The 19,324-nt window shown below is 35.1% G+C and overlaps 1 protein-coding gene across 1 annotated transcript in view; it reads right to left on the reverse strand.

The window, feature by feature from the left end:
* Window positions 1-214: 214 nt before the first annotated feature.
* Window positions 215-19,324, reverse strand: part of ANKRD31 (ankyrin repeat domain 31) — a 154,584-nt gene continuing 135,474 nt past the window's right edge. The window contains exon 25 of the mRNA XM_079146035.1: window positions 215-1,580. Coding sequence (XP_079002161.1) covers window positions 1,435-1,580 — 146 coding nt within the window. The 3' untranslated portion in view covers window positions 215-1,434. The remainder of the gene's footprint in view (window positions 1,581-19,324) is intronic.

The raw sequence follows: 19,324 nt of genomic DNA on the forward strand, positions 1-19,324 counted from the left end.
TAACAAATACACATTTTCATAGCCATACATATAAAAAGTATATATTACACTGCATATATTTGTGGCTAAATATATTATACAAAGACACAAAGGTATATCATTCTTATTTCTTTAATAATAGCAGAATTTGCATTAAACATTGCCCAACAATTTGTATATATCACATAAATGTATTTTTATATAGCCCATATTTAAAATATTTTATTTAAAACAAGGTCAAATATACCACCTAATCTGGATTATTTAAGTATCAGAAAAATACGATATTCTAAAGAAATAATGACACAATAAACTTTTGTCAGTTCTTAAACATTACAACATGCAGGGTTATTCTATGTCAAACATTTTCATTATATTCTTGAAGGAAAATAACAAAATGGTTTAATGCTTTCACATTTTTATTAACAGACAAATCTTTTTAAGTGATTTCAGACATTCGATTTTTTTATTTGAATAGAAAGAATATATACATGGTACCAATTTTAAAGGCTATCAAAAGGTATATGTAGTTAAAAGAAGTATTCCTTTCTTCTCAATTCCCAAACTATAATTTCTTTCCACAGAGTGAACTGTTAATGAGTTTCTTATAAATTCTAAAGGTATTTCATAAAATTCTATACAACACCCTATCATGCACCCCCCCAAAAAAAAATCTAGAAAATTTTATTGCAATTTTGACTTCTCAATTCATCGACAGAGAAAGACAGAATAAGGCCACCAAGTCAAAGGCTTTATTTGGGAGCTTGGGATAATGAAGGATAAGTAAAGACTAATTCGATCATTAAGAGTTTTGAGAAAACTGATAAAGCTCCTGAGAATGTCTTTTTTTCTTTTTAACCTTCATGAAAATGTAGCAAAAGTCAAAGGTGAAGTTTATCTTATATAGATAACAGGCCTCCCCCATATCAACACTTGATTCATTCTTTGTTCGAAGACCTAGCACAGTAACAATTCTAGATCTATGCTAACTTTTATGAATCGTAAATGTCATTCGTAATTTTCCATTTTTATTTTGAGATAAGTTCAAAGAAAATGGGGAGGATATTGGAATTTGATGCTCTTATTTTAAGTGAATTCACTTTATCTGGGTCTTTTCAGGGCCCATTATCTATGAATCACAGTTATGTGTATTCTCACTTCCCTTAAAGACCATAGGTTGTTTAAAAACAAAGGCAGAGGTATCTACAGGAAGGTTAGTTTTAAGTTTGTTAGTAAAAGGAAAGCCAAAGAGCCAATACAGAAACATCTCTATTTCAATGGCAAAAAAAAAAAAGCATTAAACTTATCATAACAGTTGAAGACATAGTTTTATTATAACAGTAAATACACATCTTAAGTAGCAACTAGGAAAGTGTAGACCTACCACACAAGATAAAATAAAAAGGTTTGTTGATAATATGAACAAATATCTAAAAAATTAAGAGAAAAAATGCTTTAGAATGTTAGTTCCTCACATTCCACATAGAATTTCCAATGCTGATCCATTATATGGCGTGGAAGAAATTCTTGATCATTGATTAAAAGTATTTCATTGATTTGTAGATGATGTGGGATGTTTTGCACTGACTCTGTAGAAGTGCCTGTTTAAACATGTATCAAGAAATTAAAAACTACCTTTCACAATGTAGTATTTAATTTATTACAAATCCAAGAATCTAGTTAAATCTATGCGAGCACACTGATAACAGGTTCTCTGACCAGGGCATTCTTCACTCATTCCATTTTTTTTACCTGAGGCAAAACTATAAACCAGCACTGGCTGACCTTGGGAGAGAGGCCTGTTTACAGTCCAAAATAATAGCATTTGGAAAAGGATGAGGAAAGTTTCTGAAAGTAATTGAAGAAGTCCCTCTATGCCTCAATTTCCAATAAACTGAGAACAAAACAGTTGTGACGGTTAAATGAGATTTTGCATGTGTAATGCTTAGCAAATTTCCTGGCATATAGCAAATATTCAATAAATATTAGCTGCTATTATTATTATCATTTGTTACTTAAAAGAATATTAGGCTGGAAGAGAGCTCTACCACAAACTTCGTGTGTGGTCTCAAGCAAATTATATGGCTTCTCTAGACTTTCATTTCTGAGAGGTTGAGAGGGTTGATGATTAAAGAGGGTTCTTTTGGTTCTGCCAATTTAAGGGGTCAGTGATCGTAAAATTGGTTTCATCCTGTTCCCCAACAGTCTCAGAGATTGGCTATATGAGCTATTCATCATTTAGTAAATTGAATCTTACTCCACGAGATAACACTAGTGTGTTGACCTCCAACAGGCAGTTTTAGTTAGACATGCCATATATTCCCAGAGCTTTGTTCATAATCCTAGGTGATATACTAGGTTTTACACTAACTGGGTATCTTTAGAACAGTGATTTTTTTTCTTTTTTATGCCTAGTACTCATTTATGCTTCTCAAGGTGATCCACCCGAATTTGTCTTTGAATGACCATCGTTTTCCCCACACTTGGCCCACAAACTTCAGGTGAAGTTGTTCCTCACGTGATTGATTTAGTTCTGAGCCAATCAGTGAGCAGGCTTTGATTCAAGGAAGAGAACATAACCCACTCAGAGGGAAGTAAGATGTTGTAAGATTTCTATTGGGTCTTTTAGGAAAGAGTCACATACATATTTTTCTTTGCTAGACTTGAACCTAGAAGCATGTAGATCTGGGATGATGAGGAAAGGCTGTTAGGATGGAGCTGAAATGAGGAAATGGAACTGAGAAATGTAAAAGAGAGAAACTGGGTGCTTAGTTATGCTATTCAAATCCTGGATAAAGCCTGAAAACCTGTTCCTGGCTTTTCATGTAATGTGTTAATAAAATTCCTTTTTTGGAGATTTGTAGTCTGATTAGGGTTTTAAATTGTCACTTGTAATACAAAGAATTTTAACTTTTAAACCCATGGTCTATATATAAACATAATAATTCCTATATTAACAGCTTTGGTTTTTTAGACTTTCTGAGACAAGGTATCTCACAAAAGTTGGGGGTAGGGACTATTTTTCTCTGAGGAAAAACCACAGAAATAAGGCTTTAAATAATCAAACATATTTCATCAAAGCTGGCTTGATTTCATCATTTAAACACTATCATTTATACTACTTCCTTCTTCCACAAGATACTGTCCCCTTCTTCAGATATAATTTGAAAAAGTTAATGCATCCACTATAATTTATAATTCACAATTTATTCTTAATTTTTCAATATTCAGGTATGTGCAAATATTTCTATAGGACTGTAATTCAGAAGTAGAATTACTAAGTTGAAGGATTTGTACACATTTCGTTTTTTATATTTTTTAGTTATAGATGGACACAATACCTTTATTTTATTTATTTATTTTTATGTGGTGCTGAGGATCAAACCCAGTGCCTCACATGTGCTAGGCAAATACCACTGAGCCACTATCACAGCTCAGATTTGTATACTTTTTAAATTTTAAAAAGTTCTGCAAGAGTATCCCTCAAATGCATTCTTTTAAACTCCCACCAACAAGTATAGGTTAGAGTACTTGTTCTTTCTTCCACATACTTGAAACACTGAATACTGTCAATATTTTAAAGCTTTCTTACTCTAGTAGTTAAAAAAAAAAAAAAAAAAGTATTATTTTATCATGAATATTTTTCATATACTTAATGTCCCTTAAATTTTTGAGGACTAAGAAAGCGCCTATTAATTCTTTCTGCATTTATTTGACCTGATATTAATCGGAGCATGGAGCTAATTAGGTCAGGAATGTAATCACTGTATAGATCAAAATTCTGCTCTAAAACTATATTCCTTAGTTCATTGGGCAATTCACTGGAATGTAATCTTTAGTTAAATCTGATGTTCCAAGAGACAGGAAGCTAAGAGTTCATTTGTAACAACACATCCACAGCATTAGGTCTGAAATACCTATATATTTGAATATAATTGAATATTTAGGCTTCAGAGAATCACTGCTTACAGTTCTTATTTTGTGAAGACTAAAAAAAAAAATTGTTTGTTTTGAGATAGGGTCTCACTATATTGCCCAGACTGGTCTTGAACTCCTGAGCTCAAATAATCCTTCCCCTTAGTCTCCTGAGTGTACCTGGGACTACAGGTAGTACCACCACATCTGGCTTAAAGTAAGTTTTGAGATAGCTCATTTTTATTACTTTTCAATTCATTAAATGTTTTAATAATACATACATTATCATTTAGCAACACAATGAAATGACTGCTGGAAATGTATTCAATACTTCTGATTGCTGATTTCCACAATGTTATATGAAACTGCTAGCAAAACAAGTTCATAATTTAGTAACAAGTATAGAATTCACACATGGTTTAACTGACATTTGGGAAAAACTATTCTATTGTTAATAATTCTATTAAAAGCACAGAAGAAATAACCGGGGGTGAGCAAGATCTGTTGATACCCTGGCACTAGGGATTCCTCTACTTGCTGAAAAAGGGGCAGGGCAGGAAGGTTCTCAGCTAAGGTACACATTGATCTCAAGGCACAAAACCCCTTAGACCTGGGCTCCCTTTGCATCTTCACAGCCAGCCCAACTATACTCACAACTTACTGCTGTTAATCCAGTGTACAGAGGAGGTTCACTGCTTAATCTCTACTATAAAGTTTCCTGCAACATGCCAAATTACCCAACACAATTTATTATGCTTAAATAGATATTTTCCCTATTTATAGCTGTCTAAAAAAGGCTTCTGGCAGAAACTGAGTTGCCTCCACTCCCACCCCGCCTCATAGTAACAGAATCTTGGGCAAAACGTTAAGTGGAAAAACTATTTTTCAGTCTTTCTTGATGCTAAGTGTGGCATTTGACTAAATTCTGGCCAATGCATTGTAAACCATGATGTGTACATTTCAGGTACAGTCATCTTTTCAAGGGAAAAGATAGCTACTGAACCCCCCTACCCATCCCCCAACACACTCTGGCCTTTTTTTTTTTTTTTTTTTTTTTTTTTTTTTTTTTTTTTGCCACCTTGCTTGCCATCTTCCTAAGGCCTAGAATGCAGATGTGATAGCTGGAGATTATTACTACTTTGGGTCATGAATTGACCTAAAGATGTAAAACAGTGCTGAGGAAGATGGTGCAGAAAGACAAGTACTATTTTTCAGTGTTGCTGTGCCTGCTCTGGATCACTAACATCCAGTCTTCACCATGAAAGAATAAAACGTTGTGTGTTTAAATGATGGTATTTTGGGACTTCTGTTGCATGAAGACAAACTTAATCCTACCTAATAAAGAACTTCTCTACTATAAGAATTAGAACATTTTTGCAAAGATCTAGACAACTGGGTCTGAAAGCTTGAATATTTAGGCATATGAAAAAATACAAAGCCCATCCAGTATGTCAGTTTTGATATCCTTTTTACTATAATAAGCATATTTTTAAGAACTTCTAATACATGAGATCAAATAAGTAGATGACTGAAAAGATGAATACCATGAAAAAATCTATAGTTTGAGGTAATAGGTCAGCAAGGTATAAGTATTGACATTTAAATACGACCATCTTTCTATCATAATCCCTACAGTTCCACAGATATTGCTTTAGGAAATTTTATATACATCATCTCATGTGATCCTCCTATCTGTGTTGCAGTCACATGTGGAATTAGGAAAAGCTAAGGAAAACTAGAGCAACAGTGGGCTTGTATGCACAAAAATACCAGTATTTCTTTCCAAAGGATAGACCTTGCCTCAAAAGTCACAGGCCTAAATAAAGGTGCTTTTAAAGAAGGATCAGGAACACTGAAAATAAGATGAGTTTCATTTTATTTGGAATAAATCATCACTATGTTTGTTCACATTGAGAGGATGTTCAGCCAAACTATAGAATGGTAAGTGGTAACTGGACAAAGCAATGTGCCCATTTTCCAACTAATACACTTGAAAATAGAGTACACCAATGTTGGGATGCTTGAGATGATATAAAAAATTGTCTGGAAAGCAATACATTCATGTTAACCTAGTAACTTCTGGAAGTAGAGTTTTCTCTGATAAAGCAATGCACTAGTATTAAAACTGTTTTCCCCCTTTTCTCTTACCATTCCTATTACTTACCTGTCAAATTAGAATATATGAGAAAGCAGCCTATAAAACTGTGAAGTGTTAGTATTGCTTTGTGGGCTGGGGTTGTGGCTCATTAGTGGAGTGCTTATCTAGCAGGTGTGGGACACTGGGTTTGATCCTCAACTCCACATAAAAGTAAATAAATAAAATAAAGGTATTGTGTCCATCTACAACTTAAAAAATTAAAAATAAATATTGCTTCATACTGTAAGCTAGCTCACACTCCACAAGTTTAAGGGCTCAGTCTCACAAGACTGCCCTTACTTCTGATACTAGCTGCAAGTATCAGGTCCTGGGTCACCTACACTTCTGTCTGTCTGTCTGACTTGACTAGAATTTTTTTTTTTCTTTTTTCTTTTTTTTGTGGTGCTGGGTATTAGAACCCAGGGCCTTGTGCAAGCCCTTTAACAACTGAGTTATATCCCCAGCACTTGAACAGAAATTTGAGGGTTTCTACAACATACCCCTCCCAGGGGAATCTTCTAGAATGACTCACACAACTCAGGAAAGTACTTCACTTAGTATTACCAGTTTTTTTTTTTCTTCTTTCTTTTTCTTTTTTTTTTTAAATAATGGATACCGAGACTGACCGCAGACCGCCAGTGGAGCACCAGCTGCCTGCTGTCGCCTGGAAGTTCACTGTCACAGTACCTGCAGGATCCCACAACTACACCAAACACACTGGACCCCCAGGACCCCTGCTGGACCAACTGCATCCCGTCTCCAGGACCTCCAGCTGACCATGTCCACCCCTGAGCTGTAGCTCCCCATTTGCCAACACATTTCGAAGCCAGAGCGTCCCATCTTGGATAATCCTGGAAGCCGGAGCTCCGATCTTTGGGTGGGGCAAATCCCATCCTGAGACACCTGCTGGAAGCTTGAAGCTAATTGTCAGGTACCTCTCATGCATCAGGCTACTGAACACTGGGAGGTTTCATTAGTATATGACTGTTATACAGTAGATTTTCTTTTTTCTCCTTTTTTAAAAAAAATTTAAGTCTTTATTTCTTTACTTTCTTGCTTTCTTTTCCTTTTGTTTACCTGTTCCCTCAGAGTCTCTTTCTCCCTTTTTTGCATCCGATTTCTTTTGATTACACTCTCACCCTTTCTATTTTCTAGAACTTCTGTATATTCTTTTCTTATCCCATTAACAGCCATATTCTACATCCCTCTGCATCCTCTTTGTCCTCCATTAGAAACTGCAGACCTTACTGCAAACCTGTTTGTTTTACTGAAGATAATATTTGAATTAATTCTCTTTATTATGACAATTTTGTTATTGTCCTCACAGGAGCTATTTGGTCTAGGATTGCATAGTGTCTGATTTGGGCACTGCTAATATTGATCTCCCCTTAAAGACCTATAGGGCCACCATAAGCCTACAGGGGGAAATCTGCAATACCCCAGATCTGCACTGCTAGAGGGGAAGATACATGAACCACATGAAAAAACAAGGGAAGAAAATGATCCAAACAAATCTAAATTCTATAGTAATAGAATCCAATGACAGTATGTTAGAAGAAATGTCAGAAAAGGACTTCAGATTATACATGATTAAGATGATTTGCGAAGCAAAGGATGAGATAAGAGAGCAAATGCAGGCAATGAATGATAATACCAATAAGCTGAAAGAGCACCTGCAGGAAGCAAAAGATGATTTCAAAAAAGAGATAGAGACTCTCAAAAAAAAAAAAACCAAACAGAAATCCTTGAAATGAAGGAGACAATAAACCAAATAAAAAACTCAATGGAAAGCATCACCAAAAGACTAGACCACTTGGAAGACAGAACCTCAGACAATGAAGACAAAATATTTAATCTTGAATATAAAGTCGCCCAAACAGAGAAGATGGTAAGTAATCATGAACAGAATCTCCAAGAACTATGGGACATCATGAAAAGACCAAATTTAAGAATTATTGGGATTGAGGAAGGCACAGAGACACAAACCAAAGGAATGAACAACCTATTCAATGAAATAATATCAGAAAATTTCCCAAACCTGAAGAATGAAATGGAAAATCAAATACAAGAGGCTTACAGAACACCAAATGCACAGAATCGCAACAGATCCATACCAAGGCACATTATAATGAAAATACCTAACATTCAAAATAAAGATAGGATTTTGAAGGCCGCGAGAGAAAAGCAGCAGATTACATATAGAGGGAGACCAATACGGACAGCAGCCGACTTCTCAACCCAGACTCTAAAAGCTAGAAGGGCCTGGACCAACATATTTCAAGCTCTGAAAGAACATGGTTGCCAACCAAGAATCCTATACCCGGCAAAACTAACCTTCAGATTTGAAGATGAAATAAAATCCTTCCATGATAAACAAAAGTTAAAAGAATTTACAAATAGAAAGCCTGCACTACAGAATATTCTCAACAAAATATTCCATGAGGAGGAAATGAAAAACCACAATGGAGGTCAGCAAAGGAAGGAACTACCTTAGAGAAAAACCACTCAAAGGAGAAACCAAGCCAAGTTAAAAACAAAAAGTAAGCCAAATGACTGGGAATACAAATCATTTCTCAATAATAACCCTGAACGTTAATGGCCTAAACTCCTCAATCAAAAGACACAGACTGGCAGAATGGATTAAAAAGAAAGAAAGCTGCCTGCAAGAGACTCATCTCATAGAAAAAGACATCCACAGACTAAAGGTGAAAGGATGGGAAAAACCTACCACGCACATGGACTCAGTAAAAGCGGAGGTTTCCATCCTTATGTCAGATAAAGTGGACTTCAAGCCAAAGTTAGTAAGAAGGGATAAAGAAGGACATTTCATACTGCTTAAGGGAACCATAAATCAGGAAGACATAACAATAATAAATATTTATGCCCCAAACAATGGTGCATCCCTGTACATCAAACAAATCCTTCTCAATTTCAAGAATCACATAGATCACAACACAATAATTCTGGGCGACTTTAATGCACCGCTGTCATTACTAGATAGATCTTCCAAACAAAATCCAACCAAAGAAACCATAGAACTCAATAACACAATCAATAACCTAGACTTAATAGACAATATAGAACATTCCATCCATCAACGAGCAGATACACTTTCTTCTCAGCAGCACATGGAACCTTCTTGAAAATAGACCATGTGTTATGCCACAAAGCAGCCCGTAGGAAATGCAAAAAAATAGACATACTGCCTTGTGTTCTATCAGATCATAATGGACTGAGAGTAGAAATCAATGACAAAATAAAAAAAGGAAATTACTCCAAGACTTGGAGACTAAATAATATGCTACTGAATGAAACAAGGATAATAAAAAACATCAGGGAGGAGATAAAAAAATTTTTAGAGATCAATGAGAATGATGATACAACATATCAAAATCTCTGGGACACTATGAAAGCGGTACTAAGAGGAAAATTCATTGCATAGAGCGCATTCCAGAAAAGAATGAAGAGTCAACAATTAAATGACCTAACATTACAGCTCAAAGCCCTAGAAAAAGAAGAACAGAATAACAGCAAAAGTAGTAGAAGACAGGAAATAATTAAAATCAGAGCTGAAATCTATGAAATTGAAACAAAAGAAACTATTCAAAAAATTGACATAACAAAAAGTTGGTTCTTTGAGAAAGTAAACAAAATAGATAAACCCTTAGCCACACTAACATAGAGAAGGAGAGAGAAGACTCAAATTACTAAAATACATGATGCAAAAGGAAACATCACAACAGACACCACTGAGATACAGAACATAATGAGAAGCTACTTTGAAAATCTGTATTCCAATAAAATAGAAACTACCGAAGACATTGACAAATTTCTAGAGACATATGCTCCTCCCAAACTGAACCAGGAGGACATACACGATTTAAACAGATCAATATCAAGCAATGAAATAGAAGAAGCCATTAAAAATCTACAATCCAAGAAAAGCCCAGGACCAGATGGATTCTCAGCCAAGTTCTACAAGACCTTCAAAGAAGAACTCATTCCAATACTTCTCAAAGTATTCCAGGAAACAGAAAAGGAGGGTATCCTACCAAACTCATTCCATGAAGCTAATATCACCCTCATACCCAAACCAGGAAAAGATACATCAAGGAAAGAAAATTTTAGACCAATAATCTTGATGAATATAGATGCAAAGATCCTTAACAAAATATTGGCAAACCGTATCCAAAAGCATATTAAGAAAATTGTGCACCACGATCAAGTGGGATGGTTCAACATTCGTAAATCAATAAACGTAATCCATCATGTCAATAGACTTAAGGATAACAATCATATGGTTATTTCAATTGACGCAGAAAAAGCATTCCACAAAATACAACACCCCTTCATGCTCAAAACACTAGAAAAAATAGGGATAGTAGGAACATACCTGAACATTGTAAAGCTTATTTATGCTAAGCCCATGGCCAACATCATTCTTAATGAAGAAAAACTGAAACCATTCCCTTTAAAAATGGAAACAAGACAGGGATGTCCTCTTTCACCACTTCTATTCAACATTGTCCTCGAAACTCTAGCCAGAGCAATTAGGCAGACCAAAGAAATTAAAGGGATATGAATAGGAAAAGAGGAACTTAAGCTGTCACTATTTGCAGATGACATGATTCTATACTTAGAGGATCCAAAAACCTCCTCCAGAAAACTTCTAGACCTCATCAATGAATTCAGCAAAATAGCAGGCTATAAAATCAACATGCATAAATCTAAAGCATTTTTATATGCAAACGATGAAACAGCTGAAAGGGAAATGAGGAAAACAACTCCATTTGCAATAGCCTCAAAAAAAATAAAATACTTGGACATCAATCTAACCAAAGAGGTAAAAGATCTCTACAATGAAAACTACAAAACATTGAAGAAAGAAATTGAGGAAGACCTTAGAAGATGGGAAGATCTCCCATGTTCTTGGATAGGAAGAATTAATATCATCAAAATGGCCATACTACCAAAAGTGCTATACAGATTCAATGCAATTCCAATTAAAATCCCAATGATGTACCTTACAGAAATAGAGCAAGCAATCATGAAATTCATCTGGAAGAATAAGAAAACCAGAATAGCTAAAGCAATCCTTAGCAGGAAGAATGAAACAGGGAGTATCACAATACCAGAACTTCAACTATACTACAAAGCAATAGTAACAAAAACAGCATGGTATTGGCACCAAAATAGACAGGTAGATCAATGATACAGAATAGAGGACATGGACACAAACCCAAATAAATACAATTTTCTAATACTAGACAAAGGTGCCAAAAATATGCAATAGAGAAAAGATAGCCTCTTCAACAAATGGTGCTGGGAAAACTGGAAATCCATATGCAACAGAATGAAACTAAACCCCTCTCTCTCACCCTGCACAAAACTCAACTCACAATGGATCAAGGACCCTGAAATCAGACCAGAGACCTTGCATCTTATAGAAGAAAAAGTAGGCCCACATCTTCACCTTGTTGGCTTAGGATCAGACTTCCTTAACAGGACTCCCATAGCACAAGAAATAAAAGCAAGAATCAATAACTGGGATAGAGTCAAACTAAATAGCTTTCTCTCAGCAAAGGAAACTATCAGCAATGCGAAAAGAGAGCCTACAGAGTGGGACAATATCTTTGCCACTCATACTTCAGAGAGCACTAATTTCCAGAATCTATAAAGAACTCAAAAAACTCTACACCAAGAATACAAATAACCCAATCAACAAATGGGCTAAGGAAATGAACAGACACTTCACAGAAGAAGATGTATAAGCAATCAACAGATATATGAAAAAATGTTCACCATCTTTACTAATAAGAGAAATGCAAATCAAAACTACACTAAGATTCCATCTCACCCCAATTAGAATGGCGATTATCAAGAATACAAGCAACAATAGGTGTTGGAGAGGATGTGAGGAAAAAGGTTCACTCATACATTGCTGGTGGGACTGCAAATTAGTGCAGCCACTCTGGAAAGCAGTGTGGAGATTCCTTAGAAAACTTGGAATGGACCTACCATTTGACCTCGCTATCCCACTCCTCAGCCTATACCCAAAGGACTTAAAATCAGCATACTACAGAGATACAGCCACATCAATGTTCATAGCTGCTCAATTCACAATAGCCAGACTATGGAACCAACCTAGATGTCCTTCAATTGATGAATGGATAAAGAAACTGTGGTATATATATATATATATATATATATATACAATGGAATATTACTCAGCTATAAAGAATAATAAAATTATGGCATTTGCAGGCAAATGGATGAAATTGGAGAATATCATGTTAAGTGAGATAAGCCAATCTCAAAAATCCAAAAGAGGAATGATCTCACTGATAAGCGGATGATGACACTTAATGGGGGGTAGGAGGGGGACAAGAATGGAGGAAGGAGGGACTGTATAGGGGGAAAAGAGAGGTGGTAGGGGTAGGGGGAAGGAAAAAAAATAACGGAATGAATCAAACATCATTACTCTATGTAAATATATGAATATGCAAATGGTATGCTGTTACTCCATGTACAAACTGAAACAACATGTATCCCATTTGTTTACAATAAAAATAAATTAAAAAATAATAATAATGGATACCACCCAGGAATAACTGAATAAAAGAGATGCATAAGGCAAGGAACTTCCATGTTTTCTCTGGGCATGCCATTCTCCCAGCACCTCAATGTATTCCCCAACTCAGTAGTTCTCTAAATTCTGTCATCTATTGGTTTTTATAGAGGCTTCATTATGTAAGCATGATTGATTAAATCACTGGCCACTAGTGATTAACTCAATCTTTAGCCCTTCTCCCCTCTCTGGAGAGTGTAGGCGGGGGTGGAATGTTAAAACTCCTAATGAAGGCTTGTCTTCTGATGACCAGCATCTATCCTAAGGTTTTCTAGGGACCAGCCAAGTGCTCCCTCAAAAGAAAAAAGATTCTCCTATCACTCTTTTTTTTTTATTTATTTTTATTATAAACAAATGGGATATATGTTGTTTCTATTTGTACATGGAGTAACAGCATACCATTTACATAATCATACATTTACATAGGGTAATGTTTGATTCATTCTGTTATTTTTTTCCTCCCCCCCCACCACTACCACCCCTCTTTTCCCTCTATACAGTCCCTCCTTCCTCCATTCTTGCCTCCCTCCTACCCCCCATTATGTGTCATCATCCGCTTATCAGTGAGATCATTCACCTTTTGGAATTTTTAGATTGGCTTATCTCACTTAACATGATATTCTCCAATTTCATCCACTTGCCTGCAAATGCCATAATTTTATTATTCTTTATAGCTGAATAATATTCCATTGTATATATATATACCACAGTTTCTTTATCCATTCATATTCATCAATTGAAGGACATCTAGGTTGATTCCATAGTCTGGCTATTGTGAATTGAGCAGCTATGAACATTGATGTGGCTGTATCTCTGTAGTATGCTGATTTTAAGTCCTTTGGGTATAGGCTGAGGAGTGGGATAGCAAGGTCAAATGGTAGGTCCATTCCAAGTTTTCTAAGGAATCTCCACACTGCTTTCCAGAGTGGCTGCACTAATTTGCAGTCCCACCAGCAATGTATGAGTGAACCTTTTTCCTCACATCCTCTCCAACACCTATTGTTGCTTGTATTCTTGATAATCGCCATTCTAATTGGGGTGAGATGGAATCTTAGTGTAGTTTTGATTTGCATTTCTCTTATTAGTAAAGATGGTGAACATTTTTTCATATATCTGTTGATTGCTTATACATCTTCTTCTGTGAAGTGTCTGTTCATTTCCTTAGCCCATTTGTTGATTGGGTTATTTGTATTCTTGGTGTAGAGTTTTTTGAGTTCTTTATAGATTCTGGAAATTAGTGCTCTCTGAAGTATGAGTGGCAAAGATATTGTCCCACTCTGTAGGCTCTCTTTTCGCATTGCTGATAGTTTCCTTTGCTGAGAGAAAGCTATTTAGTTTGAATCTATCCCAGTTATTGATTCTTGCTTTTATTTCTTGTGCCATGGGAGTCCTGTTAAGGAAATCTGATCCTAAGCCAACAAGGTGAAGATGTGGGCCTACTTTTTCTTCTATAAGATGCAAGGTCTCTGGTCAGGGTCCTTGATCCATTGTGAGTTGAGTTTTGTGCAGGGTGAGAGAGAGGGGTTTAGTTTCATTCTGTTGCATATGGATTTCCAGTTTTCCCAGCACCATTTATTGAAGAGGCTATCTTTTCTCCATTGCATATTTTTGGCACCTTTGTCTAGTATTAGAAAATTGTATTTATTTGGGTTTGTGTCCATGTCCTCTATTCTGTACCATTGATCTTCCTGTCTATTTTGGTGCCAATACCATGCTGTTTTTGTTACTATTGCTTTGTAGTATAGTTGAAGTTCTGGTATTGTGATACCCCCTGTTTCATTCTTCCTGCTAAGGATTGCTTTAGCTATTCTGGTTTTCTTATTCTTCCAGATGAATTTCATGATTGCTTGCTCTATTTCTGTAAGGTACATCATTGGGATTTTAATTGGAATTGCATTGAATCTGTATAGCACTTTTGGTAGTATGGCCATTTTGATGATATTAATTCTTCCTATCCAAGAACATGGGAGATCTTCCCATCTTCTAAGGTCTTCCTCAATTTCTTTCTTCAATGTTTTGTAGTTTTCATTGTAGAGATCTTTTACCTCTTTGGTTAGATTGATGCCCAAGTTTTTTTTTTTTTTTTTTTTTTTTTTTTGAGGCTATTGCAAATGGAGTTGTTTTCCCCATTTCCCTTTCAGTTGTTTCATCGCTTGCACATAAGAATGCTTTAGATTTATGTGTGTTGATTTCTGCTATTTTGCTGAATTCATTGATGAGGTCTAGAAGTTTTCTGGAGGAGGTTTTTGGATCCTCTAAATATAGAATCATGTCATCCGCAAATAGTGACAGCTTAAGTTCCTCTTTTCCTATTCGTATCCCTTTAATTTCTTTGGTCTGCCTAATTGCTCTGGCTAGAGTTTCGAGGACAATGTTGAATAGAAGTGGTGAAAGAGGACATCCCTGTCTTGTTCCCATTTTTAAAGGGAATGGTTTCAGTTTTTCTTCATTAAGAATGATGTTGGCCATGGGCTTAGCATAAATAAGCTTTACAATGTTCAGGTATGTTCCTACTATCCCTATTTTTTCTAGTGTTTTGAGCATGAAGGGGTGTTGTATTTTGTGGAATGCTTTTTCTGCGTCAATTGAAATAACCATATGATTGTTATCTTTAAGTCTATTGACATGATGGATTACGTTTATTGATTTACGGATGTTAAACCATCCTTGCATTCCAGGAATGAACCCCACTTGATCGTGGTGCACAATTTTCTTAATATGCTTTTGGATACGGTTTGCCAATATTTTGTTAAGGATCTTTGCATCTATATTCATCAAGATTATTGGTCTAAAATTTTCTTTCCTTGATGTGTCTTTTCCTGGTTTGGATATGAGGGTGATATTAGCTTCATAGAATGAGTTTGGTAGGGTACCCTCTTTTTCTATTTCCTGGAATACTTTGAGAAGTATTGGAATGAGTTCTTCTTTGAAGGTCTTGTAGAACTCGGCTGAGATTCCGTCTGGTCCTGGGCTTTTCTTGAATGGTAGGTTTTTAATGGCTTCTTCTATTTCATTGCTTGATATTGATCTGTTTAAATCGTGTATGTCCTCCTGGTTCAGTTTGGGAGGAGCATATGTCTCTAGAAATTTGTCAATGTCTTCGGTAGTTTTTATTTTATTGGAATACAGATTTTCAAAATAGCTTCTAATTATGTTATGTATCTCAGTGGTATCTGTCATGATATTTCCTTTTTTATCAAGAAATTTAGTAATTTGAGTTTTTTCTCTCCTTCTCTTTGTTAGTGTGGCTAAGGGTTTGTCTATTTTGTTTACTTTCTCAAGGAACCAACTTTTTGTTTTGTCAATTTTTTGAATAGTTTCTTTTGTTTCAATTTCATAGATTTCAGCTCTGATTTTAATTATTTCCTGGTCTACTACTTTTACTGTTATTCTGTTCTTCTTTTTCTAGGGCTTTGAGCTGTAATGTTAGGTCATTTAGTAGTTGACCTTTCATTCTTTTCTGGAATGTGCTCCATGCAATGAATTTTCCTCTTAGTACCGCTTTCACAGTGTCCCAGAGATTTTGATATGTTGTGTCGTCATTCTCTCCTATCACTGTTTATCAACTAAGAAATTCCAGGGACTTTAGGAACTTTGTGCCAGAGACCAAGAATGAAGACTAAATATCTTCGTATGCTACCAAAATTCTGAATCAGAAATATAACTCCAATCAAAAGCAAACTGATTAACAATTATTTTAGTAGACAGTAAAAATATACGTTTTGTAGTTACATTGAGATAAAGTTTAATGCCATTCTTTTTTTAAAAGATGAGGGATAAAGAGTAAACATGGTGATGGAATATTACATGATTTGATGCTTAGAACTAAATTAAGAATTTGATATAGATTTACATTGATAAGATCAAAAGTCATCTGTGAAAACTATAGTATAATCAAGAAATTGAAAGTATCATTACTTATATAAACTCTCAATATATGAGGGAAAAACTGAAATCTAAATAAGCTGAATTTGGTTTGAAGTACTTGATTTTATATGTAAAGTGTTCAGGTTTTTGTGCATTTGGTTAAGCATAAAGAACCTCAGAATGCTCCTAAAAAGAAGCTTCTAAATGGCCTAATGTATGTAAAGGAACCCAGCAGAAGGCCTGGCACATCACAGGTGCTCAATAAACAGTTTTCTTCTCTTTTCTCCCCTATCAATAGATGTATTCTCTACTTTGTGAATTAGGTCAAAGGAGTGTCAATCATGATAACAGAGTGAAAAACATTATGTTTCACATAATGAAAAAGAATCAGGAGTTGTAAATAAGAGCTGAAATAAACATCCTCTGCACTGTTATCAGGACCCATCTTCCTTAGGCTTCTAGTTCTTTACCACATAAAACAGAAGCACCTGTGAATGTTTGTGCTCTATTACATGTACTTTTACAGAGGTAGGAAGCACAATAAACCTGAAATGAAGAAAACTGTCTTTAAAGTCATTTATTTACAACAGATTATCAGTAGGTTAAAGACTATTTTATTAAAATCTGGAAAAGCATGTTACTATTTTTCCTGGAAAAGAACATTGTATTTTAAAACAAAGGATGTTACGTCTCCATTAAATATATAATTAGTGTGTATTAAGTGATGGCTTGGGAAAAGACTTCATGTGATGCTTTTTTTTATTACATACATTTAGCTTACTGTATTTTGAGTATCTTGGCATTATGGTGACAAGATACAAAAATATACTATATTGGCTTCCAAGTAAATAGTGAAATGTGATCTATCATAACAGAGTATCTTAAAATTCTGTTACTATATCTTAAAAATGTCATAAAAATGTCAATATATTCATATATAATGATCACAAATTATGTAGAAGTTTGGGAATGTTCATTTTTCCCCATCTAGTTTATACTGAAATACGAGTGAAGATCTCCTCAATAATGTAGAAAAGGAATTATAGTCAAGTAGGCATGAAGTACAGAAGTCTGGGAAGGTGTTATAAATTTCCAGGGAAAAGGCAACAGAGACTCTACACTTTAAAGTTTAAAAGGACTTTAGAGATAATAGATGCTTCAGAGGTTTCATCAACAAAATTTCGTTTTAAAAGGTTTGTGTTTTTATATTTAAAAATTTTATGTTTAAAATGCTTAATTAGAAACAACATACCCTCAAACGTGCCAACATATGATATCTTAACACCAGAGTCCATCAATACTTGAGTTACCAAGTAAATTATTTTTCGTGAAGAATTTAGAATAAAGCTCTTCCATCACCTATGATTCATTGAAGAAAGTCTTGAGATGGTCAAATTAAGAATTTTTGTCACACTGTCTTCATAACTTCAGATTTTCTTGATACCATGAATCTGAGATTCCATGTAAATAAAGTGGATATTAAGGCTGCTGATTTTTTTTTTTTTTTTTTTTTTGTGGTGCTGGGGATTGAACCCAGGGCCTTGTGCGTGACAAGCAAGCACTCTACCAACTGAGCTATATCCCCAGCCCCCGCTGCTGATATTCTACAAAATGTTGATAAGAGATCATCTGATCAAATAATTTTAGTAAATACTGATTAACAAAGCTGAACATACTCCTTCATAAAGAGGGTCAGGGAGGGAGTATGAAAGGGAGTATGAGAGTTCTCTAAATTTCTGTCTGAGAAAACGTGCAGGGCCATCACTCTTACATATCTCACAATTAGAAACAGCAAATTTTGATAAAGCAGACAATATTAACTAACCCAAATCCCATTTACCATTTGTTGAATTTTTCACCACAGATTCTATTATAACCTTTCAGATCATGGCATGCACACCTATTAAGACAATAAATCAAAGTAAAACCGGTCTTAAAACAGCAGTTCTTTGGATCATTTTCATGTTTTGACTCACTCATGCATTTATTTAATGAATATTATTCAATAAACAGTTATTGAGAAGCTATGCTGTGCCAGGAATTGGGGAATACTATAAGAAGCAAGAACTCATAAAAAATAAAAACCTCTCAAAACTGAAAGAACTTCTTAGATTACCAGGGAGTTAAAGCAAGGGAGCCAGCAGTTATTGATAATATAGAGTGATATGCATAAGATTTTACCATATATTTGCAAAATATCTTAGAAGCTATATACTTACAAAAGAAAATGCAATTGAAAGTTTCTTTTTTAACTGTCCAAATTTCATTTTCTGAAATACTAATTTGCTTGGTTTCTATACTAAGCCATCTAAACAAGGTATTTCTGAAAATGCAAATGTTATAAAGTGTTACACTGATTAGAGAGCGCTGTGGTCAAACCAGGATGCATAGTAATCCTAGTTATGCAAAAAGTAAATAGGTCTTCTTAATTTCCTTTTTCCCAAAAACACTTGTTATGAAGACCGTGATCATCAAAAAGCATAAGAGAACAGATTATGCTTATGATCTTAGGCGTGTGGATGAAAGCTACACAGTTATTTATTTTTAGACTTTCTGATCTTTACAGTTTCAGAGCCTTAACCATCACATTTTTTTTTTTTTTTTTGCAGTGCTGGGGATTGAACCCAGGGCCTTGTGCTTGCAAGGCAAGCACTCTAACAACTGAGCTATCTCCCCAGCCCCTAACCATCACATTTTGATATGCAGAGGGAGAAAAATTATCTCCTGAATGCTTTGCCTGTAATAGGGTTAAAGAGTTTTAAATTTTTCTAACTTGCTAGGTCTTTGCATTTCTCTCA

This window comes from Sciurus vulgaris (genome assembly GCF_902686455.1).
Source record: "Sciurus vulgaris genome assembly, chromosome: 6".
NCBI classification, from domain to species: Eukaryota; Metazoa; Chordata; class Mammalia; order Rodentia; family Sciuridae; genus Sciurus; species Sciurus vulgaris.